Source organism: Bos javanicus, chromosome 6, assembly GCF_032452875.1.
Source record: "Bos javanicus breed banteng chromosome 6, ARS-OSU_banteng_1.0, whole genome shotgun sequence".
NCBI lineage: Eukaryota > Metazoa > Chordata > Mammalia > Artiodactyla > Bovidae > Bos > Bos javanicus.
In genome coordinates, this window is record NC_083873.1 from 37,423,803 (window position 1) to 37,449,445 (window position 25,643).

The 25,643-nt window shown below is 43.2% G+C and overlaps 1 protein-coding gene across 1 annotated transcript; it reads left to right on the forward strand.

Moving 5' to 3' along the window:
* The first annotated feature begins 202 nt into the window (after positions 1 to 202).
* On the forward strand, positions 203 to 25,302 carry LAP3 (leucine aminopeptidase 3). The gene is made up of 13 exons (XM_061419759.1): positions 203 to 1,448; positions 3,677 to 3,792; positions 5,089 to 5,143; positions 5,602 to 5,707; positions 7,122 to 7,281; positions 8,684 to 8,848; positions 11,374 to 11,532; positions 15,842 to 15,966; positions 17,110 to 17,198; positions 18,048 to 18,150; positions 22,346 to 22,425; positions 24,180 to 24,289; positions 24,741 to 25,302. The coding sequence occupies exons 1-13, from the start codon at positions 1,347 to 1,349 to the stop codon at positions 24,928 to 24,930; spliced, it is 1,560 nt and encodes a 519-aa protein (XP_061275743.1). The 5' UTR covers positions 203 to 1,346; the 3' UTR covers positions 24,931 to 25,302.
* The last annotated feature ends 341 nt before the right edge of the window (positions 25,303 to 25,643 follow it).

Below are 25,643 nucleotides of genomic sequence, written 5' to 3' on the forward strand. Positions count from 1 at the left end.
CGACTCTGTGTGACCCCATAGACATCAGCCCACCAGGCTCCCCAGTCCCTGGGATTCTCCAGGCAAGAACACTAGAGTGGGTTGCCATTTCCTTCTCCAATGCATGAAAGTGAAAAGTGAAAGTGAAGTCACTTCAGTCGTGTCCGACTCTTAGCGACCCCATGGACTGCAGCCCACCAGGCTCCTCCGTCCATGGGATTTTCCAGGCAAGAGTATTGGAGTGGGGTGCCATTGTCTTTAGGAGCAGGTTTTAGCAAATTTCTGGCTATGGAAACTGCAGCTTAAGTTCACTGGAACAAGAAAACAGCTATAAGGTGAATACAAAATGTCTCTTTTAAATGAACATAGGTGAATTTTGCTGAGTTTACCGAGTTTGTGATGCAACTCTTTATCTAAAGGAAGTGAAAGTCAAAGAGAACCTACTATGCCCAACTTGTCCAACCTTTTCAAAAATAGACAGTCAAATCTCTGTTGTGTCCGGCCCTTGTACAGTGAAATAGACATTCTCTCCGTCCCGGCACTGAGGCCAGGACTTTAATCACTTCTAGTTCGTGGACCTCGCCCACCTTGTGCCAGAGGTAAAAAGATCCAGCTAAAATTGGGTTCCGACACTGGTGTTAACAGTAAGGATATTTTTTGTATCCCTCTTTGAGCTTCGTCGTGTTCTCCTAGTTCCATTCAACCATATTTTACTCATACAATTAAAAATGTAAGACTTCTTTTTAAAAATATGTATTAAAATACTGAGCGCTTTTCGCAAAGCTTCTTTTTTCAAAAAACAGTATTTGGGCTAACTGCCTACAATGTTGAACCCTTGGACCAGATGGAAGTTCAGAAAAAAAGTTCAAAAAAAGCAAAATAATAAAAATTACTCAGTAGGAAGGCCCTCACTACGCAGTTTCAATTCTGTTTTAAAGCTACGTGCAACCTTTCTCCTCGGTGCCCCGCCTCCACCCGCGCCCCGTGGTGTACAGCACAACCGCGACTCCGCCCCTCTCTTGCGCGCTCCCCCAAGAGCCCCGCCTCTTCGCCTCAGTCCGAAAGGGCTGGACCCTAAGCGCCTGCTACCGTCTCGCTTCTATCTCAGCACCACCCAGTCGACCCGGCCCGCCCCGCCCCTTGGACGCACGCGTACTCGTCCGCTAGCGCGTTGGCCCTCACCCGACAACCCCGCCCACTGACGCCCTCCCGCCGCGCCCCTGGCGTACGCACGCCACGCCCCTTGGCACCTGCCCCACCCCTAGGCGCGCGCAGGCCGTCCCCCAAAGCCGGGCTTCTAGGAGCGCGCCCGCCTTCCCGTCGCCACGTGCTCGGTGGAGGGCGGTACGGGGGGCCGAGCCGAAAAGATGTTCTTGCTGCCTCTTCCGGCTGCCGCGCGAGTCGCCGTCCGACATCTGAGCGTGAAGCGTTTGTGGGCACCCGGTCCAGCCGCTGCAGACATGACGAAGGTGAGAGGCAGCGGCTCGCCCCGGGGCCGCCGCGAGAGTCGTGCCCACGGGCGACGGGGACTTGGGGGCGGGGCGAGGCCGCGGTGTCCCGGGCTTCTGAGCCAAGTCGCAGACATCGACTAAAGAGAAAATACCTTGCTTTTGCCGAGCTCGGCTTTGGCAGCCGGCTGCGCGAGGCTGCAGACCCCCCAGTATTCTACTAGGCTAGTGCGGGGGATGCGCTCTTCCTTCTTTTGCTTGAAAGTGCTAGGATCCGAACTCTGAGCACGAGAGATTGATAGCCATAGATAGATAGCTACCGTCACCTGAGCTCCAACTCTGTACCGTGCCCTTATTTTGCGATTTTGTTCAGTCCTCCCAGTAACTCGCGGAATGACGGCGCCAGGATTGTTCCCACCTCAGCTAGGAGGATGCCCAAGTATTGGTGAGGTGAAATGCCCTCGAGTCAGATAGTCACTGGCCTCGGGTTCCATACCAGGACCTCTCTCCTCTGCTGAAGGTGAAGATCAGGAAAACACAGGTCCTCCGGGAGTAAACTACGTGGAAGGGTTTCTAGAGAAAAATAACGTTTCTCTAGGGAAAAGGGCTTTGCAGGGAGATCTGTCTGTTCGTGAGATTAAGAGAAGTGTCCTGCAGAAGAAACCCCATTGTGAAGGTCACTAAAATTTGGTCGTAGGGGGATCTGGAAAGGGGAAACGGCTCCGTGGGAGGAGCACACGCGTGGGAGTCAGGCTTGAGAGCCAGCAGGACTGTCCCTGGCTAGAAGTATTCTGGATGGGGCTTGAGTTCAGGGTGGCTGAGGGACCAGAGGTCTGTCCCCAGTTCTTTTCAGTACTATGGAAATACATCCTGCTCAGGTAACCTGTGTGTTCTGTCTGATCAGTTCCCTACTTGGTTCCCTGGAACCCCAGGCAGTTGGCAGCCTTAGGAAAGTTAGAACCTGGGAAGGTTACCAACACAGAGGAAGCCTTTTTTTTTTTTTTAAATAAGACAAGACATGATTTTGTCTAAGTACCAGTGTGATTTTGTAGAAAGCACAGAGGACAGTGAGGGAAGGCATCTGGATTCTTGGCCAGTTCTGTTGCCCCCAGGCTAGTATATCAGACCAGATTTCGGTTTCCTTATCTGTCAAGTGGGAAGACTACATGTTCTTTCCACCTTACAAAGGTGCCCTAAGTCAGAGCACATTTTTAAAGTCATAAATTGCTGTGCAGAGGTAAACAGTGATTCCTAGGTTTACTTCCTTGTTTCAGGTGTTTGGAGTCTGGGGCTCAAGGAGATGAAGGATAAGCCACTAAGTGCTGAGAGAATGTTGTATGTCCCTGACCCTCCCAGTGAAGGTGCATCCTTTTCCTCTCTTCCAGCCTATGAGTTGGCCAGAGAACTTGTTAGTATCAGCAAGTGCAGCCCTTGGCTTTATCGAGATAGTATCCCAGAATATTGCACATTTTTGCATTTGAAGGTTGTAAAGGAGGGAAAACTTACTTCTACTCACCTAGATTCTAGGGCTGAGACTAAGAATGAAATGGACCTAAAACAGATTATATTAACAAGAGAAAGGCATACAAGTTTTACTTCATATTTTTATGTGTCCAGTCTTCAAAAGGGAGAAGACCGGAAGAAGCCTATAGGCCCCAAAGCTTATATACCTTTATAAACAGAGAATGAGAAATTGTGGGAATGTGATTAGGCAAAGGAGCCTAGGGGCAGTCAGTTGAGAGACAGGGACTAGGAAATATGTGGGGGAAACTAAGGGAGGATGAGGGTTATTTTAGTAGGTTTTTTGTACAGGTCCCTTTTGGTATTGACTCCCAAATCTTATCATCAGTCCCTGATGATAAGAATGTTCTCTTGCTGGTACAAGGCAAGAAACTTTCTCATGGGAAATTTTATGACCAGCTTTTGGATGGAAAGGGGGAGAGATCAGAGAGCTGTTTCTGCAGAAAGTGAAGGAAAAGCCCTCTGTGTTGTGAAAGCTCTTGAGAGGGACCATTAAGACCAGGACAGGTAGTAATTTGGCTCTTGTGTTAGCAGGAGTTTGAAACACATAGGCAGGATATGAGTGTAGTTGACTGCTCAGCACCTGCTGCTTTTTTGGCCTTGTTCTTTTGTCCTTGAGGGGGACATGGTTTGGTTGAAATGATTAGCTTTTTCTGGAATTTGGGATCCCTTGAGTCCCTGTCTGGGATCTACTCTACTCATATACACCTTTTTTCTCTTTTTCTCAGGGCCTTGTTTTAGGAATCTATAGCAGAGAAAAAGAAGAAGATGAGCCTCAGTTTACAAGTGCGGGAGAGAATTTTAATAAATTGGTGTCTGGAAAGCTGAGAGAAATTTTGAACATGTACGTATTCATCTTTGGATTTCAATTTTTTTAATGCCTGAAAGTGAAAGAGAATGTCTTTTGTGTTCTGGTGGAGGAAAATGCACAGAAATACACTGGCCAGGATATTCTTGGTGAAAGTGAAAGTAAGTGTCTGTTGATTGTATATTGGTACTTTGTGGTTCACAGTTCTGGGAAATCAGGCTACTTCAACCCAATCACCAGGGTATTGTGAGAGGCTGACCCAGAAGGATCTGGAAAGTACCAGATTTCCTCAGCCTACCCTCCTGGCTTCAGTTCTTTTCTCCCCACCCCACCTCCCACCTGCTTCCTTCCAATGTCTCTACCTCTTTAACTCCTCTTCACTTGGGGGGAATAGCCTGTTCTGGGCTAGATCAGATAGCCTCAGGAGGCTGCATCATAAGCTTTGAATTTCAACGGCTTCTCAGATGTTAAAGGACATGTGAATCGCCTGGGGGTGTAGTTAGAATGCACATTCCAGTTCTGTAAATCTGGTGTGGGCCTGAGATTCTAACTACTCTTGGATTAGTCAGGGAATGGGGAAGGTAGGAAAGGGTTGCATTTCAACTCCTTCTCAGCTATGGGCCGCAATTTAACAGAAACAGTTGTCAACGTAGGCCACTGCAACTGCATATTATTTGAATTAGAGATAACCTATTAGTATCTGATAGATGTAGCCTAATAATTAGAATAATTGTCTAACTATTGGATGACAGAATTTGCATCCCCTGTCAATTACCAATCCTTTACCCTTCGACAGCTCCCTGAAGTGCTTTGATTAATTCATTAATCCAAAAGCTAACCTGTTGGAGTACAGAACAGCCTGGCCTTCCTGACTGCATGGTACCAGTGCATCCAGTTCTCAGGCTATAATTGTGTATTGCCAGCTGCTTTGTTTGGAAATTGCCTGGTATCCCATCTGTAGATAAATCACAAAAATCCTCCAAGCTAAACACAGTGCAGTCAAGTCAGCCACTTAGGTTGGTGTCTTACATCTTTTATTAGATTTAAGATTGAGGTCAGCCTCCATCCAGTGCTCAGTCTTCTCTGCATTACCCACCCATGGCACTGCTTTCTATCATTGTTTTAAAATAAGGGCATTTAATCTGGAAGTTTTTGAGCTAGAATTACTGCATCTGAGAAATCTGAGAGATTTCTGAGCGAGTTCTGCTTTTGATAACATAAGTAGCAAATTTGCAGAAGCATCAGACCACTGTAATAATACAGTTGGTTTATGTCACTTCACAAGGGGACAGAGCAAACTATATTTTTTAACACAACTATTTTTTGTTTCAGATCTGGACCACCCCTGAAGGCAGGCAAAACCCGAACCTTTTATGGTCTACATGAGGTATGAGATGAAGATAAGGTTTATTTGGCAGACCCTCAGTGAACACCTATATGTGCCTAGTACTTTGGCTGTACCATTATACAGAAAATTGTGTGTTGGATTATGAATGAGTTTTATCTCAGTATTAAGCCACAAGCATTGGTTAAATTGTCAAGAGGCAAACTGCTGTCGAAAAGTACTGCATCTCATATTCCTCAGTCTGTAGACTTTCTTGGTTCAGTAGCCCTGTCTTACAGAAGCAGACATTTGCAGGATCGTCGTCACTCAGCCTTTCCAACACACAGTTATAAAACTTTACCAAGATGTCAGGGCTTAAAAAAATTAAAACAACCAAATTTCTTGGGGAGTTTTGTCCTGTGCGGAGGTTAAGGTGGTTGTGTGAAAGGTCATATACCATTTCATGCTAGAAATGGATGCTTTAAAGATCAAAGTGGCTGACTTTGTATTTTTTGAAACAGGACTTCCCTAGCGTGGTGGTGGTTGGCCTTGGCAAAAAGACGGCTGGAATTGATGAACAGGAGAACTGGCATGAAGGCAAAGAAAACATCAGAGCTGCTGTTGCAGGTTCTTTAACTTTTGAAGTTTACTCTTGTTAAAGATTCCTAAGGGTCACTCTGTAAGATTATCAATCTCAGCTCTTTTTGTCCTCTTACCATCATTATCCTTCTCACATTCATACAAATAACTCTCAACAAATACTCAGTTTTCCTTAGCCAGTATGCTTGGCCTTACTTTAGATATAGAAGGTTAGGTTATGGAATTTCATTTTTATATTTCTTTAGCTTGTGTCTAGGGTTTCAGTACCATTTGTTCCCTCTTGCAGTGTTGGCCTTAGAACTCTTTTTTAGCCAGAAAGTCCTGGTGGGTAGATTGTTTTTTTCTTTTTTTGTAATGTATCCGTGGTGTTGCCCCACTTTTAAATCACATGGAGTCGTAACTATTTACACATCAGAGAAAATGGCTGCAAAGTACAAAGTGCTTATTTATGACTAGTTACAGAGGTGTGTGCCTGTCCCAGTTTGCCACATGGACAGTTTGAAGAGTTGGAGTAGGTGCCTTTGGGTCCTGTCAGGGCTGAGTGGCAGGATGAGGCCTTCATCGAGGAGACTGTGGTTAAAGAAGCTTAGAATACCATCGCTGAGGCAGGAATCATTAGCTGGATTGTGCTGTGACCCCACGTATATCATATGTGCTTGTTAAATTTACTTTCAAAGTTCATGTTGGGTGATTATTTCATAACTTTTATTTGGGGCATTTTGCTGACTCGGTCTTAATAAACGCTGTGTTAATAATGGACTTTGCTCAGTTCCTTGGATATAATTGCAGTGTCATCACTGCTTTCTCATTTTTAATACGGCAAGCTTCTAGTGACTGGGACGCTTCCTCAGAGAACCCTAGTGTTTCAGAAGTGGTATTAGTAATAGCGTTCACTTCCTTGTGAGTGAGACCAGTCATTTAATCCATCATTCTTTCCTCCCACTACCACGTGAGGTGAAGTGAAAGTGAAGTCGCTCCGTCGTGTCCGACTCTTTGCGACCCCATGGCCTGTAGCCTACCAGGCTCCTCTGTCCATGGGATTTTCCAGGCAATAGTCCTGGAGTGGATTGCCATTTCCTTCTCCAGGGGATCTTCCCAACCCAGGGATCGAACCTGGGTCTCCCGCATTGTAGACAGGCGCTTTACCGTCTGAGCCACCAGGGTAGACCAATCATTTAATCCATCATTCTTTCCCCCCACTACCATGTGAGGTAGACCAATCATTTATCCATCATTCTGTCCTCCCACTACTATGTGAGGTGTGTGCATGTCCTCACTGTATGGAAAGGGAAGAAGTGAAAGCTCAGAAAGATCAGTGTCAGGGCCGGGATTTGAACCCCAATCTTGATGTTTTCTCAGGACCCCACCCTAAGTCTCTGCCTTCTGCCCTCTGAGGGGTCCCTGACTGACTCTGGTTTTCTGGTTCCTCTGCCCTGTGAAGCGGGGTGCAGACAGATTCAGGATCTGGAGATCCCGTCGGTGGAGGTGGACCCCTGCGGAGATGCCCAGGCGGCTGCGGAAGGAGCGGTGCTCGGGCTCTATGAGTATGATGACCTGAAGCAGAAAAGGAAGGTGGTGGTGTCAGCCAAGCTCCATGGAAGGTGATGGCACGAAACGAGGACCAGGTCCATTCCCTGGGTGCTGATGGCATGGCCTCCTGGACATGAGCTGCCTGCCTTTCAGCGGCCGGCACTGCCTCGTGGCTTGTCTGTGGCTCTCTCATGGCCCTAGTCAGTTTAGGAGTATGATGACTCTGCCTCTTTTCTGCTCCTGGCTGCTCCTGTGTGTGTTTCCCTCCGACTCTCTAGATCCCTTCTCCATGCTTGCTGGTTCCTAGGAAACTATTCCTGGTTGGCCTCCTGAGGAGGGATAGAACAAGACGACAGAAGGGTCCCAGAAGGTTTTAATGCAGATCATTTCCATCTACCTAGCACCTGTGGGCTCTGTGCTAAAGGCCAGAAATAAGCAGATGCCGGGATCCGGTCCCTGCCCTCCTAGTCTAGTGGGAGACTCAGCTTTGGGCACATTTTTTGAGCACCACTTATACTCCAGCCCTGTTCTGGGTTCAGGAGCAGACAGTGTGAGACCCTCAGGAGACGTGGCGGGGGACAACCGGGGTCTTGTTGGCACCTGTGATATAGTGAGTGAAAATGAGGGCCCTGCGACCCGTCAGCCTGGCTTTGAAGCCAGCTCTCACTTTCTGGTTGGGTGACCAAAATGAAGTGACAGAAATCATTTTCCTCTTTGGTTGAGTAGAGTTGTGAATCAGATCTCATGTGACTTTTATGATCAAAAGGCAAAACCCATCAAGTGTGTGGCACATGGTGAACTCTGTAAGCAATGAGTGTTGTTTTGTCCATCCCCACACCACGTGTGTTAATTCTTGTGGTGCACAAGAATAGCCAGGGTCCTGGAAAGTTGGCCCACGTCCTTTGTTTTGTGAAGCCAACCCTGATTTCCAGCAGGTCGGAGTTCAGGGTCCCAAGCCAGGCAGGGAGAAGGCAGGAAGCTGGCAATTCTCTGGCAGGACTGACCAGGGGGAGCTCATTCTGCAGTCCCTCAGGCCATTCTGTGAACACATCTGCTGTCAGATTGGGGAGCAGATTTAGGGCTTCAGAAGTCCATCAGGCCAACCCCTTTTTTCATACAGAAGGGGATTCTAGGTCTTCTCTCACTCGGCTCAGTGGGGGTCATGTTTTCTGGCTTTTATTTTTGTTTTTGGCCATGCCATGAAGCATGCCAGGCCTTAGTTCCCTGACCAGGGATCAAACCCGCACCCCCTGCAGTGGAGACTCATGGTCTCAACGCCTGGACCCACCAGGGAAGTCTCTCCAGCTCTTTATAAACCATAACAGCTGCCTCCCTGGTTCAGATTACAAAGAATATATTTGGGCCCCCTCTATCCATCACTTTTCGTTTGTCTTCAGTAAGAGCCCTCCTTGCAGGCTGTGGTCAGTGTTCTGAGAGGCTGTCTGACGGTGACCTTGTGTTTTCTTCTGCCAGTGAGGACCAGGAGGCCTGGCAGAGAGGCGTCCTCTTTGCTTCTGGGCAGAACCTGGCACGCCGCTTGATGGAGACACCTGCCAACGAGATGACGCCAACCAAATTTGCCGAAATTGTTGAGGAGAATCTCAAAAGTGCTAGTATTAAAACAGACGTCTTCATCAGGTAATTCAGGATTATACCATAGACTCATATGATGCTAGAGCCAGATGGAGCTTCAGAGATCCTAAAATTCAGCTCTCTCACCATTCAGAGAATTAACTTGAGACCAGAGAGGTAAAGGGACCCTCTGGCAGCCACACACAAGAAGGGGTAAGGGTTCTTCAGTTTGAGATTTATTTCTGTCATATCTTGCCTGCTTTTGACAGTGTTGTGACATCACACTACATTTTGTATGTGTTTTGTAGCAGTTTTATTGAAATATAATTCATATAACATGCAATTCACTCATGTAAAATATACAATTCCGTAATCTCTAGTATATTTACAGAGTTGTGCTGCCGTCACCACAGTCAATTTTAGAACATTTTCATTACCCTGAAAAAAGAATCTTGTACCCACTCCTCATTTCCCTTTTCCTCAGCCATCAGTTCATAGACTTTTGGGGTGTTTATACTTTTTGGATGGACTTCCCTGGTGGCTCAGATGGTAAAGAATCTGCCTGCAATGCAGGAGACCTGGGTTTGATCCCCCTGGGTTGGGAAGATCCCCTGGGGGAGGACCTGGCAACCCACTCCAGTATTTTTGCCTGGAGAATCCCCATGGACAGAGGAGCCTGGCGGGCTGCAGTCCATGGGGTTGCAAAAGAGTTGAGTGACTAAGCATAGCACATACTTTTTGGACTGCAAATAATGCTGCTGTGAGCATTTGTGTACAAGGTTTTGTGTGGACATACGTTTTCATATCTATTGGGCATGTACCTAGGAATTGAACTATTGGATCGAATTGTAACTCTGTTACCTTTTTGAGGAGTGTACATATTGTGTTTAGTTTTGGTGAATTCTTTCTTTCTTTTCTCTTTTTTGACATAAGTGAATAACATAGCATACCCTCCTGGCATGGAATGAGAATCTGCCTGGTAGATTCCCTTAGCTAGATCAGATACCAGAGCTGGTGTTCCCTGGCTGTCCTGAGGTTTGTTGTCAGCAGCCTTGCTGTTGAACCTAAAAGGCTGCACCTCTAGGCTTTCTGCCATCCTTGGGAACTCCCCCTAATCTTAAGCAAACCAAGTCTAAGTATTTGGGGATTTATAATGAAAGCAACTTGACAGATATTTGCTTCACCTAAAGAATCGTTTACTATCATAGTTGCTAATCAAGAGTGTTTACATTTAAAAGGATTCTTCACTATTTAATTGTGATTAGAATTCACGTTTTTTTCAGGGAAACTTCTGTGATCTAGATAAAGAAAATGTGCCATCTATAGAAAATGCAGTATTGGAGCTTGATAAAATTTCTGGGATGGTTGCTGTGTATTCTGTGGCAATGTTTAGTCTCTAAAAAGGTGTCTTGGTGAAGACTGTTCCTTGTTTTATTTAAGGAGACACCAGAGCTACGTTTTGTCAGCAGATCGTGGCCATGTGGCCACATGTCTTCAGTAACAGCACCCCTTGTATGCCTGGAACTTGGCATACAAAGATGGGGGTGGTTCTTGTCCTCAGACAGCTGAGGGCTTTACAGGAAGGAATAGGAAGGGAAATGGTATAGGGGGTGCTGCAAGAGCAGAGAGCTGGGGAGAATTGTGGAAGAGTTGAAAAGGTTTGCCAACAAAAATGGTGCCTGAGCAGTTCAGGGAGGTGAACAGACGAGAGAGCAGGGCAGAAGCACCTATGCAGTGGCCTTGGGAAACCACAGGGCTTGAGGTGGAGCAAAGGAAACTCAGCCAGAGATGGGGCAGGTCAGGTGGGCAGAATGTAAATTGAGGCAGCTGCATCAAACTCACTCTAGCGTTAGGTGGGTGTAAATCAGAGGTACAGACTGTACTTCCAGAAGGGCAGGACTTTAATAAAACATCAAGTACTAGGTTTGTGATTAAAAATGCCCACATTATACAGCCTCGCTTCTTTTGAAGTGAGTTTCTTTTAATTGTCATACCTTCCATTTTTATATTCTTTTCTCTCTGAAGTTGGGTGGCCATCTCTCTATGATGAAGTTCTAGTTTAATAGTTTCAACAATTTCATTCACCTGCTTAGTTCCTCTGGCTAGGCAGGTGCCAGAGGAGCATTCCTCGAATGACGTTGTTTCTGGTCTGTCTGTAGGAGGGTAGAAGTCTTCCCTTGGCCTAATTACTGTGGCCAGAAATCAATACAAAGCCCTTTTGTGCCCCTAGCCTTTGACTATACAGTGTTACCTGACATCATATTACATACCATACGTGAATTCTTCTATAATTCTACAAGTAATCTTTTGATGGAGATGTCTTTTCTACAGCTAATCTTTTGAAGGAGGTGTCATTAATCTTATTTTGTAGATGAGGAAACAGATTCAGAATCAAGTGACTGACCCAGGAATATACAGAAAGCAGATAGGAGGTGATAATTGAAGCATTAACATGTATATATTTTCAGAACTTAACGTGTATATATTTTAAGAGCTTGTGTGTTACACTGTTTTTTACACACAGATGAGTTTATTCTAAGTTATTGAAACAGAGCAATGTGTATTTACATTTTTCATTTCTTGCCTTGTAGACCCAAGTCTTGGATTGAGGAACAGGAAATGGGATCATTTCTAAGTGTGGCCAAAGGGTCCGAAGAGCCTCCAGTCTTCCTGGAAATTCACTACAAAGGCAGTCCCAATGCAAGTGAACCTCCCTTGGTGTTTGTTGGGAAGGGGATTACCTTTGACAGGTACTTATTTATTGTATCCATGCTTTGTATTTTGGTGAATGCTTTGTATGTAGTTGTATTATTTGGTGTGTGATTTGCTTCAGAAGTATGGTGTTTGGTCAGATCTTATGTGTTACTTTAAATGTATTAGGTCACCACTTATAAAATGCACACTGTGTCAGAGGCTGTATTAGGGCATTTTACATATATTAGCCCTGATCTTACCCCAGGAGCTAGGCGTTGTGGACGTTCTGCAGGTGAGGCAATCATGACTCAGGTTAAATGATTTTTTGAAAGCTCCATAACTAATACTGCCATACATTTTGATTCTTTTATGGGGATGTTAAAATTTCCAGCTGGATAAGGTGAGGCAGCTGTGTGGATCATGCTGTCTTCCCTTTGCTTACTTCAGCTCACATTTTTTGCTGACCAGTCTGGCTTTCATTAATCTCCTTAAACCAGCAGTCCCCAACCTTTTTGGCACCAGGGACCGATTGCATGGAAGACACAGACTGGGGGGCTGGGGGGTGGGGGATGGTTTTGGGATGACTCAAGAGCATTACATTTATTGAGTATTTTATTATTACATCAGCTCCACCTTAGCTTATGAAGCATTAGATCCCTGAGGGTGAGGATCCCTGCCTTAAACCGTAAGTGTTCCTTAGAAATGGAAGCTCACTCTGGCTATTTCAACCAGGGAGAAACTGAGTTGGAAAAGATGGTCTGAGTCAGTATGTCCCATGGAAAGCATTTGCTACTGAATACTGGTTTCTGGGATGCTAATTAAATGTGAGACTTGAAAAAGATAACTTGATTAAAAGTCTAGGTTAGATAAAACGAATAAGTTTTTTATTTTGTTTCAACTATAGTACTTCTTGGGGGTATAGAACACAGCGTTTTCTAAATCTTTTTTGTTTTTAATTGAAATATAATGAACATCTAAATTTCCTTTTGAAGAGAACTTGTATCTCAGGAAATCATGGTCCAAAGAAACTGCTTTAGAAAATGCTGCTAAAGATCTATAAAATGTTGATGTCCCCTAGTACATTTTTGTACCCATTCAAGAACTCCATCTGAAATGTGAATGAATCCTGCCCTTACAAGAGAGTTTCTAGGTACTGTGATGCCTGTGTCCTGGGCAGATCTGACCGCCAGAGTGGTCTTCCGTATACTAGCAGACTGCAGTGCCTCCTGTGTTTTCCTTTCAGTGGTTCACTTCCTCTCATTTAAAGCATTGGTCTCCAAATGATCATTATTTGGCCCATCAGTAAAAGATTTGAGCTCATACTATTGAAAAATATGCATATTTATATATATCATGTGCATATACTGTTGTATTAAAGTGTGTTTTATAAAACACTACAGCAGAGAATTCTCTGGTGGTCCAGTGGTTAGAACTCAGTGCTTTCACTGCTGGGACCCAGGTTCAGCCCCTGGTCAGGGAACTAAGATCCCACAAGCCCCATGGCACAGCCAAAAATGAAATAAAAAGAAACATTACAGCAAATAAAAATTAGATAATGAAAGTTGTTCTTAAATGTCTTGCTAATTGTGACAGTTTTATACTATCATCGGGGTAATGTCAATGCAAAACTTTTATGCTCAGGGTGAAGTTGTTTGTTCACTTAAATCTGTATTTCAACTTTTTGTTATGGGGATATTTAGCAAGGGTGCTCAACCTAGTCTTTTTGGTTTAGAGAAGCTTCCTAGAAGAAGTGACATTTTTAGCTTAAGATGTGAAGGATAAGGGAGTTAGTTCTGTGGGGAGTAGGTCAGGGAAAGAGCCAGGTGAAGGCTGCGGATGGGAAGAAAGAGGGGAAATTCCTAGTACTGAAAAAAATCCAGGGCGGCCACGATAGCACATGACTGGGGCAGGGGTCAAGGCACAGCTGGAGACGTTGGCAGAAACTGGGTTGTTCTGGATCTGGTTAGATTTTGGACTTTGAACAGTTGAAAGTAACTGAAGGGTGTCTAGCAGAGGGAAAGAATGACATTAGAAATATATATATTTACAGTAAAGTTCACTTATTGAGTGTTCAGTTTTCACCCATTAAGTGTTCAGCATAGTGAGCTTAACAAATGTGTGCACCCCTGCAACAACCACCTCTATCACGAAAATAAAACATTTTTCCAAGGCCCCAAAAACTCCCCTGGGAGTTTTGGAGCGTGCTCTTTTGCACTCATCCCCTTTCTCACCCCCACCTCAGATGACTGGTCATCTTTCTGTTATTGTAGGTTACTTTTGCCTCTTCTAGAAATTCATTTACAGGGACTCTTTTAATAAAAAGACCAGCCTCTTTCTCAGCATATTATCTTTGAGATTTAACCATGTTGTTGGTCATATTCCATTGTAGGGAAATACCAGCATTTGTTTATCCAATCGTTGTTGAGGGAAGTTTGGGTTGTCCCAGTTTTGAGTTATTAATTATAAAAGCCAGCATCATCTGTAAGGCTTTGTGTGGATGCTTGTCTTCCTCTTAGTTAAATACCTAGGAGAGGAGGGCTGAGTTGTATAATAACTACATGTTTAATTTTACAAGAAATTACCAAACTTTTCCAAGGTGATTATACCATTTTGCATTCCTACCACCAGTGTACAAGGTTCTAGTTGTTCCCTGTCCTCCCCAGCATTTCATGGTGTCCGTCTTTCTAGTTCTAGTCACTCAGGGAGTGTATAGTAGTATTTCTTTGAGGTTTACTTTGCATTTCTCTAACTAATGACGTTTAACATTTTTAAAATGTGCTGATTAGCCGTTGGTACATCTTCTTTAGTGAAGTATCTCTTCAAGTCTTTGCCCTTGGCAAAACACTTACAAGAGTGTTTGTCTTACTGAGTTATATGTTTTTTAAAATATATATTCCAGACATATATCCTTTACAGTGGTGTCTTTTGAAGAGCAGTTTTTATTTGCAGTGAGGTATAGTTTGCAACTTTTAATTTTATAGTTTATACTTTTTTTTGCCATATATAAGAAATTATTATCTATGCCAAGTACTTGTGTTCTTCAGTAAGTCTTAAGGTTTTAGGCTTTAAGGCTGTGATCTATTTTGAATTTTTGTATATACTTCTAAAAAGCATTTGAGGTTCTTCTGCTTAACTTTTTTTTTCCATCTGTTTGTAAACATTTCTTTGTTGTATGGGTAATAAAGTGAAGGGGTAAGGCTGCTGTAGGACACTTGCATATATAGGATCTAGGCAAGCATCTGAATCATTGATGGTGGGAGCCTCAACTAGGATGGATGTAGGAGAAAAAAAATGGATGGATTGGAGGGGAATCTAAAAAGTAAGCAAAGATAACTGGTGGTTATTCAGAACGATAGTCCTGTATGTAAGAGTGGAACTCCCTGAGTGGAAGCAGCCTAAAAATAGAAGGATCAGTGTGCTCCCCTTGCCCTCATGGGGTTATCTCTGGACTTCTTGGACCAGGAATGTACTTTTCTTATTCTGAGCCAATGGATAATCTTCAATTCTAGGTGTATAAATGACAACCATCTAACTATCAAGTACTTCGGAGGTGAGTGAGAATTAGGGCCTGATTTCTAAGGTGAGCAGATGTCAGAGCAAGGAGTTGACTCTCTCTCAGCAGGGCAAGTCAGCAGCAGAATCCAATTAGAGCTCAAAGTCAGAGCCCCTGCCTCCTTGCCCAGCCTGTGAAGCAGGTCGCCCTGGGTTCTTATAAACCAGCAGCAGAGAAGTCCCTTGTTGGTTCCAGAAGTCTGCTGGGGCAGTGGCCTGGGTTTCTTGTGGATTGAAGCCTTTCTCTGCCCCTGTGTTTAGGCACTGTCTTAAGGCTTTGGGCTAGTGTCTTCCTGTGCCTGTGGGTTGTATTTTGCTATCTGCAAGATCTGGTGTACCTTGGGACTGTCAAAACCAGTTTCTCCTGTGTCTTCCTAGGAGTTGAAAGGGGATCCTACCAGTCTTCTGTGAACTTGTCTGTTTTTCCCTAACAGCTTGTGACCTTCAGGTTCAATAAGTTGATCAATTCATATAATTTGCTGTAAAGACAAATCTACATGAGTGTCCAGAGCTCAGACAGGATTTAAGCAGCATTGACTGTATGATGTAGTAATGTTTCCAGTGGCAGTGCTAACATTTCATTCAGATAGAAATAAAATGAACCAAGATACTCCCCCAACCCCCCGTATTTCTGGAATTACTTTGTGTCTTTTATAAAAACCATAATATTATCTTTTTAAATGGTGAAATCATTCAGATTCTCAATTTGGAAATTTCTTGGTGCTTGTATGAGGTAGTTCACCCCACACTTTTTGAGAGTGCTTCTAGCCCCCTCGTTTGCACTTAACATGGTACATTGTCCTTTTCCCCCAGTGGTGGCATCTCCATCAAGGCTGCTGCAAACATGGACCTCATGAGGGCCGACATGGGAGGAGCTGCCACTATCTGTTCAGCCATCGTGTCTGCTGCCAAGCTCGACCTGCCCATCAACATCGTAGGTGCGTGGGCGGCTGTCTTGGAGAGCTTCTAGAATCCAGTCAAGTGGTAGAATGGAGACAACAAACATGGTTTCCTTTAATCTGAAAAGATCAAGTTAAATGGTTTTCATCAGGCAGAAGCTCTGTTTAGCTAAGTGTTGTCTTAACTGGCAGAGTTAAATGTATTCTGCATTATGGGCAGTAACTAGAATTGATTGTTTTACTTCTGCAAAATGTGGTTAGCAGTCAGGAGCACATAATGTCAAGTTTGCAGTTTACTCCAACGGAAAATGCCCGATAAGTAGGGTAGTGATTATCTCATAGGGTTGCAGCTGATTAAACGCCTTGACATGCAGAAAAAGTGCTTGGGACAGAAAAAATCCTCCATTTGCAGCAGTGATTTTTGTAGTTCAGAATGCCAGACACAATGCTGGAGGTTTGTCATGTGTCAGAGGGGGACGTGGAGGTCGGGACTAAGATTGAATTGGCTTGCCCAGTGTCACCTCCATTGCACGAGAAAGTTGGACTGTCATCCAGGTCTGTCTGACAAGTCACAGACATCATGATATGTCACCCCTGCATACTTCTGCTTGTATTTCCTAAGAACAGAGACATTCTGTGTAATGATAATACCATTATCATTCCCAGGGATTGATACAGTAACCAAATTCAAACTGCCCAGTTGTCCAGAAAATGTTAGTTTTATGTGTGTGTTGTATACACAAGCATTTCTTTCTTTCTATTTGGTTTTGAAATCTTGGAGCCACTCAAGGATCACCCCTTGCATGTAGTCATCATGTCCCTTTAATTTTCTTTACTCCAAACCTAGTCCCGCCCCACCCCCTTTTTTGCCCCTTTCCTGGAAGTTTTTAAAGGTTCAAGCTTATCTTGTGATACTCTACGATTTGGATTTGTTTGGGTTATTTCTTCGTGATAGAATTAGACTTCTTTGGAAAGAGTGATGTGTGCTTCCTGTCACTGGTCCATGTAATGCCACCTGAGTCATTGGTGATGCTAAACTCAAATATTTAGTCAAGGTGATGTCTGTGACTGGCATCTGTTGAGGGTCCGCTGTGACCTTGGTCCCATGGGTGGCATATTTGGACATAGCACACTCCATGTTCCTTCATGTGTTCTTTTTTTTTTTTTTTTTTTAAAAAACAGGTTTGGCTCCTCTTTGTGAAAATATGCCCAGTGGGAAGGCCAACAAGCCTGGGGATGTTGTTAGAGCCAGGAACGGGAAGACCATACAGGTTTGTAGGTGGAAGACACAGCCTCCGAGTTCTGCTGTTCCTTGCCTTGAATGGGTGCAGAGTGCGGGCCCCATTTAGGGAAGGGCAGTACCTTTATTATGAGTAGCTTTTCATGTAGTCAAAGGTATTTCTTTATGGGAATTTTAAGATTGTTTTCCCTATGTTACTGTTCCCCCTACTTTCTGTATGCTATACACACAGCTTATGAGTTTGCAGCCAGCCCTGCAGAGCAGGCCAAAGCGGGAAAAGTACAGGCTGTTTTCTGGATACACCTTTGACGTGGTAACTTTTTCCATTTAGCAAAGTGTTTGAGAAGAAAACAAGTCCTGCATCGTGAGCACTGCATCCGGGGATGTGGCAGCAGATCCTCTGCTGGCACATGCATGCATGCACTACTACATATAATGACTAAGCGTATTTAAAAGAAGAAATATATCTAATATAGCTGAAGTTGCTGCAGTTGCAAGAGTTCTCTGGTCTGGAGATCCAGGCTGCTGCTTTAGTGTATCTTTCTTCAACTCTTTCACCTTTTTGTTTTTGAAAATCTTGACATTTTCCCCCTCCTGTTATAAACTTAATGGTAATGTGAACTAGACACTTCTCTATATTTCAGCCTCCAAAGTCATCAGCATTCGGTCATCAGCTCTGATACAGGGATTATTAAATTATATTTGCTCTTCAGAGTAAATACATTCCTATTTTAATGGTAGTATATTTTTTATAATTGATGACAAACATCACAGCAGCGTTTTTATACTTCTAAACTGAACACTGCTCTGAGTGTCTAGATTTTGTATTCATTGTTTGTATCATCTTATCCTTTTAGTCTTTTGACCTTCCTCTTTGCAGGTGGATAACACCGATGCTGAGGGGAGACTTATCCTGGCCGATGCGCTCTGCTACGCTCACACTTTTAACCCAAAGGTCATCATTAATGCTGCCACCCTGACAGGTCAGACAGTGTGCTTTTCCTGCTTTTGTTTGAAGAAAGTCTCATTTGTTGCCTTCGAGTGCACACATTGTACTTAGGGCATTCATTATTTTGCTGAAATCTGGTGAGCTTCATTTGTATTCAAAGATCTTTCACCAAAAGAATTATTCTGCAGTTGTAAACTGCTTTGAATCTTAGGTTTAGTGGTTTCGAAACATCCCAGGCTATACTTTAAAAAAAAGAAATAACAAGTGGATCAGATCAGCCCATCCACAGTGACAGCTAAAAATGATACAAAGCAATGTTTTCTGTTATGGTTGCCATTCGATACAGCTCAGAAAAGATTAGTGATAAGTTCCCAAATCAGTGGTTGCTTTTATTAATCATGATGGGCTACCCAAGTAGCTCAGTGGTAAAGAATCGCCTGCCAAAGCAGGAGACTCAGGTTCTATCCCTGGGTCAGGAAGATCCCCTGGAGAAGGAAATGGTAACCCACTCCAGTATTCTTGCCCGGGAAGTGCCATGGACCAAGGAACCTGGCAGGCCACAGTCCATGAGGTGCAAAAGATGTATCTGACGCGCCGGAGTGTTTTCTGAACTTTTGTATTTGAGTTTATACAGAAATAAAAACACTGGGGTGAGGGGTGGGAGTGGCAGGGTCATGTATCAGAGATGGGGCCGTGTAATGTGTTTGTTGTGTGAAGCATGTTGACTTTAAGGCCAACATGGGGGTGGCTCCCAGATGTGCTACTTCCTAGTCCACCAACCTTGGGCTGGTTCCCTGACACCCTCAAACATCAGTACATGGGGACAAGTCTGTTTACCTCTCAGAGTTTTGAAGATTGGAAGGAGTTTCTGAAAAGCCTCTTTTAATACAGTGCTGGCATGCGACAGGCTAGACCATCAGCTCTATGGGGTAGCGATAAGTATCTAAAGGGATGACAGTGGTCATTACCTTATTGCAAAAGCTCAATGTTCATAATCTTTCATCCAGCAGTTTACTTTAGGGATTCATTGTGTCTCTAGCTCTTTTAAGATTAAAATTCAGATCATTTTCATCTTTTGATTTTAATTCTTCTGGTCATATGAGCCTTTAACAGAAAATCAGTTCATACTTCTTTTTTATGTGATTCTAACAATAGTCCATAGATTCATCTGCTAAAGACTCCTTTTTTTTTAAGTTGGTGTTACAGTATTTTTATGGTCTTCTGTCTCTGTTCAGTTTAGTAAACACTTTAAGCTGAACAACGGAGGTTCTAGGGCTGGTGTTTGATGTGCAATGCTGAGGTGGGTGGTAGTACTCCCTTTCTGTAAATGAGGAGTCACAGTGCCTCCCCGCGCCCCCCCCCCCCCCCCGCCATCCTTTTTTTCCCCAAGCTTGGGGGTATGAGAGGGTGTGAAAGTTGGATCTAGATTACCAAGGGCAGCCTCATAGGTGAGCCTTCAGGTCACCCCGGCCATTGTCCTCACTGAAGGGTCTTGATGATTCGCTTTAGTTCCCCAAATACTGATTGAGTCCCTTTTGAGTTCTAGGAGCTGGTATTTAAAGGAGAGGGTGAGAACGTTTCCAACCAGAGTTCCTAGCAGGAAAAAGAACATAAGCTTTTAGAAGGAGAAGACCTCATTTTAAAATTTGTGCTGCCTCTTAAGAGCATGTGACTTTGATAGTGTCTAAGTGGTCTCATCTGTAAAAGTGGTATAATAGCACCTCATTGGCAGGGGCTGGGGGCGGGGGTTGCCTGTGTACATTAAATGAGATGATACAGGTGGTTGTGCCTGGCTTGGCACACACTGGACTGATGTTATTGACCTTTAAAGAGCGGGCCTGTAGCAGACTGTAGGAGCAGTGGCTGCTCAGTGGGTGCCATTCAATCATGGTACCTCTCGTTTTCTTAATGCCTGTGCTTAGGATGGAATGAGAGTGGTAACTTCAGCACCTTCCTTGGAGCTTTGATGTTTCTTCCATACTCTGACAAATTCTGGTAACACAGAAGAGTTAGTGTTTAATACAGCTTCAAAAGTGCCTTGTAAAAGAAAATGGGAAGTATGCCCCCAAAAATGGTACTTCTGAAATTGATGGTGGTACTAGTTCTGTGATTGTGTAGAAAGTAATTGTTTTCTGAGATATGTAATGAAATCATCTCTAGCGCCATGGTCCCTGTTGGATCACATTAAATATTTATGTCTCCCATTTTCTCTTCCTTTAAGAGAGGATATCAGATCACATTCTTGTTTGTGGCCAGTGCTTATCTTCTGAGAAATTCAAACACTGATGCAAGGTTCTTGTGGAGTTGATAGGAATGTTTTAAGGACAAGTGAATAAATACAGAAAAGGTCACTAACTTGAAAAGTAAAGTATTCATGAGTGTGTATGTGTAACTGAACATGTATCCCACCCAGTCATATAGACAGACCACAGGCAGTGAGTAACCAGCACCCACCATAGTATCTGGGATGTCGTAGGTGTCATGAATAGTTATTGACTCAGTTGGCCCCTGTTTAATTTCTGTGAATGGCTGGGAATATGGAGGTGGGACATACAGAGGTGAGGCCCGCATCCCTTGGACAGTGGCCGTCAGCGGATCATCACACTGACCAGCATAGAGGAGCCAAGTTAAAAGGAGTTCATGAGAGCCTGTGTATCTGGGAATTTGACTGGTACAGGAAGTCAGGCACTGTGAGAAGTGCTGCTTGAGCTGGAGTCTGAAGGAGGAGGCATCACCGGGTGGAGGAAGGAAGGAAGAACATCCTACAGAAGGCACCCCTCAAGGTTGGGGTGTGGGGGCGGTGATGAACAGGACAGAGAGGAACAGAGTGTGGTGGGGTCAAGACACTTGGGACCCACGTCCTGGTAGGCACCAGTCCCCTGCTGGCCTTGGCACGTTGCGGGATTTAGTCTGCAGCCAAGTGCAGCAGGAAGCTATGAGTGGGGACTATGAGATAGTTTGCTCTGCGAAAGGGTCCTTGGCCAACAGTGTCCCAACCACAAGGGAAAGGGACCAAGGAGAGGTTGGCAGGCCAGGTGGGCTGGTGAGCAGTGTGTGGTTATTGACTGTAGATATGTAAGTGTGTGTGTTAAGAATGAGTGTGTTTGACTTCAGTATTACCTGTTGCATCTAGGAGTGCAGGTGAAACCAGTTTGCCCATGATTTGATACTCATTGATGATGGTTAATGGGTCCTTGTATGTCCATTATATTATTCTCTTGGCTTTGTGTATATTTGAAGTTTTGGACAGTACATTTTTTTTTAAAACTATTACCATAGTCCAGTGGTAGATGATGGTGGTAGCCATGGTGAAGGGAAATGGATAGGTTTGAGAGATAATTGGGAGGTAGAGTAACAAAAGCCCAAGGAACAAATGACCCAAACAGAGTTGCCCAAATGTCATGCAGAATCACGGGCTTTTACATATGGGTCACTGTTATGTTTGCAGTAGCATAATGTCTAAAAATACAATGTACATATCTTAATTCAAAAATACTTTATTGCTGAAAAATGCTAATTAACCATCTTTTAAACCTTCTGTGAGTCACAGTGGTAAGGTCAAAGAACACTGATCACAGATCACAGTAACAAATAAATGAAAAAGTTCCAAATATTGCAGGAATTACCAAAATGTGACAGAGACACAAAGTGAACAAATGGTTTAGGAAAATGGCTCTGATAGGCTTACTTGACATAGGATTGCCACAAACCTTCAATGTGTGAAAAATGCAGCATCTTCAAATTACAGTAAAATGGAGTGTAATAAAATGAGGTAGGCCAGTACCTCTACGTAGTGGACTTGTAAAATCATTAAGAATACTTCTAATGAATTTGTTTATAAAAGAAGAATAAACATTTAAAACATAAGAGTAAGAACATGTACTTGGACATGTACAGTGTGGTCTTAGTTATGGGTTTTTGCTTTTAGTTTAGAAGAAATTTGGAAAGAAATATTAAAAATATGTAATGGTTATACCTGGGATGAGATAATTGGTGATATTTGATGTTTGCTTTTTTGCATTTTCCTTAATAATTGAAGGTGAATTCTAACTTGAGAAACTAAAAAGCTAGTAAATATATACAGTAAGGATTTGCCAACATCATCTTTTTTGAAAATGAGGGAGACATTAAAATAGTGTTAAAGGCTAAAGTTTTGGCCTGCATAGCAGTAGAGAAACCAATCTTGCCAGGAGAGACCGGATGCTGACCTGAAGGGCTGTGTCTTGCAGGTGCCATGGACATAGCTTTGGGATCTGGTGCCACTGGGGTCTTTACCAACTCTTCTTGGCTGTGGAACAAACTATTTGAGGTAAGAATAACACAGAAACACCTAAATTATGGAGGTGATTTCATTCCTCTAGCCTTAGAATGCTGTATTTCTTCAACCCTGAGTTACAGGGATTTTTATGTTGTAGAATTGTCTTCGAAATGATTCCATAAACTTGATTCAATGTGCTTTTCTATAAATATTTAAAAATGATAAATATGATGCCACATTCCTGCTCAGAATGAAGTGAACATGACTTAAAAATATCCCTGATGTAGAAAAGGGTATGAGGATAGCTTTGTAAAAGAAGGAATGGCCTTTTAATGAACACATGTCATGAGTCAAATAGGAGGGTATGTAAATAGGGCTTGCTCAGGTTCCTTACTGGACAGTGAGGACGACAGTTTCTGCTGCTGTGCTCTGTACCTCCACCCAGCCCTTTCACAGCAGTTTCCCATCACTACCCCCACACTCTTCACTGCCATCAGCTTTCCCCAGTGACACCACTCTGTTAGCCTCCCTTAGCTTGTCCAGAGGCAGTGTGTACCTCTGGCCTCTTGGTGACACCCTGCTCTTGGCTTCCACAGTAGTCTTCTCTTCTGGTTTCCTTTCTTGATGACTTCTGTTTCAGCCTCCTTGGCCAGATTTTTCCTTTGCTTGGCCCTTTGGTTGACTTCTGTTCTGGACCTCACGCTCTTACTCTGCACAGTGTTCATCGGGAATCCCGTCTATTCCCGTGGCTTCAGCTGGCACCTCTCTGGCTGCTGTCTATCCTAAGCCCCAGGCCCTGAGCATGTACTTGGCTATGAAACAACTCCATCTGGCACCTCATTCTTTCAACAAGTAATTAATGGGAGCTTACTGTATACCAGCAGGGACAAATACAAAAGGTTCCTGAATACATTCTTGATGTGGTTTAAGGTCCTAAACTTCTCTTTTAAACTGCTTCCCTTTCACTTCTGTCATCTTGCCATTTGTGAAGCCCCTCTGTCTTCTCCAGCCTCTGGGAGAAACTCAGCCCTGTTGTCTCCTTCCAGGTAGTATGTGGGGCCTCTCCCCTCCTCTGTACCAGGCACACATTGTCCTTCTGTATCATAAACATTGAAATAACAGTCAGCAGTTTATACAGCCTACACCCTCTCTTCCTGGAGGTAGTCACTTTCAACCCTTGGTGGATTCTTCTGTTAGTTATTCTTCTGGAGTCTCAAAATAACAGCTTACATTGCTGCTTCCTGACTTTTCACTTTTGGCTCTTTCCGTTGACCACAGTTTATCACAACAACCTTTACCCATTTCTCCTACTAGCCTTTAGGCTCTTTGATGACTCAGATATTAAGTATCTTTAGATCCCCAACCCCTGTTGGTGTTTAACAGTTCAGCAGATGATGGATGGATGGATGGATGGATGGATGAATGAATGAGTGTGTAAATGACATGAATTAATGAGGTCACTTTATTTTAGTATCTGGCCTTTAGTAGTATAGTTCTAGGCACACCAAGGCCACAAACATCATGAAGACTAGTTCACCCTAATCAAACCAGCAAAGCCTGTCTGCACTACAGGATACCAGCTTATTCATTTAAACTGAGACCCATAATATTAGTTTGATAATTTCAGCAAATGCCCTACAATTTTGTAGGACTGTTCTATAGCATTCCTGGCTTCTTCTATAATTCTTAAGCTTTTTAATTAATTAAAATAATTCTGGAATCTGTTGTATTTGTCATGTTTTAGAGTAATAGGTCAGAACCTGCTTCATCTATTCTGCCAACTATCATACCTATTTGTTCTCTAGGCCAGCATTGAAACAGGAGACCGTGTCTGGAGGATGCCTCTCTTTGAACATTACACAAGACAGGTTATAGATTGCCAACTTGCTGATGTTAATAACATTGGAAAATATAGGTATGTAAAATAAACTATAAAAGTACATTTTTACAATCATTATTTGCCAAAATGAACATTTTCAGTTTTAATCTTTCACAAAGGTTTAGGTATCCAGTTTCTTTTCAATGTAGTGCTCATAAGCACTGATTTCTGTCTTTTATTTTCAAGGTGTTTCCCAACTGGTTCTCAACTGGTTTTTGCATTTTCAAATCTAAAGGTCATTTTAAGCAAATGGTAAGGGAAGGAGATGGACAGTATGGTCATTACCACAAGAAAAAGAATTTATCCTTTATGCTTAAAGCTGTGTCTAAAGATAGGTATCGATTTCTGGGTTAACTTCTTTAAAGGTCTCATTGGCTTGACTTTGCTCTCTAGTCATAGAAGTCACTTAGCAAGAATGGAGGATCTTAATAGAACATTCAGTGTGTATTTAATGGGGTTAGATGTTGATTTTTGTCTTTCTCTTCAGATCTGCAGGAGCGTGTACAGCTGCAGCATTCCTGAAAGAATTTGTGACTCATCCTAAGTGGGCACATTTAGACATAGCAGGTGTGATGACCAACAAAGATGAGGTTCCTTATCTTCGCAAAGGCATGGCTGGGAGGCCCACGAGGACCCTGATTGAATTCCTGTTTCGGTTCAGTCAAGACAGTGCTTAGTTCAGATGCTCTAAAACGCCTTCATTCTGTCTTAAATGGGCAGTGGAATTTCAAAATACTTTTGAATGAATAGATAAAAATCTTTTAAGGGAAACAAAAGATGGTATTTAAAAACAGAACGAAATGAAATTTGTATGCCTTGATTTTTCATTTTATGCAGAGATTTATAAAGGTAAAGCTAGTATCTTACTTGGCAAAGATTTTTAAGATAGTCTATAAAATGATGATTTTTAAAAGCTATCTAATCACTTTTCAGAGTATATGTTTTTAATTGAGAAGCAAAAGTGTATTTCCGATTTGTGATGCTGAGAATATGAACAAACTAAAAGTTGCTGTGTGATTGTCAGAAACAATAAATCCAACTTTTGGTGCTCTCTGGTGTGGCTCTCATATTCACTTTTATTACTATAAAACCCAGTGATGCTATTAATTTGTCTCTTCTGGCTGTGTTACATAAACTAAGTAATTAAATTGGGAAATGATGAAAAATGTATTTTCTCAATGTTAATAACTTTGGGGCACTTAGTGATGAATTTGTGAGGCAGGTACCATTACCCCCACATTACAGAGGAGGAAAATGAGACACAAGAGAGGGTTAGTAACGTGCCAGTGACGTCACCAAGCTATTAAGTGGGACAGCAGAAATTTAAGTCCAGACAATCTGCCTCCAGAGCTGGCATTCTTAATTGTTTCACTGTAATGCTTGCTTTCAC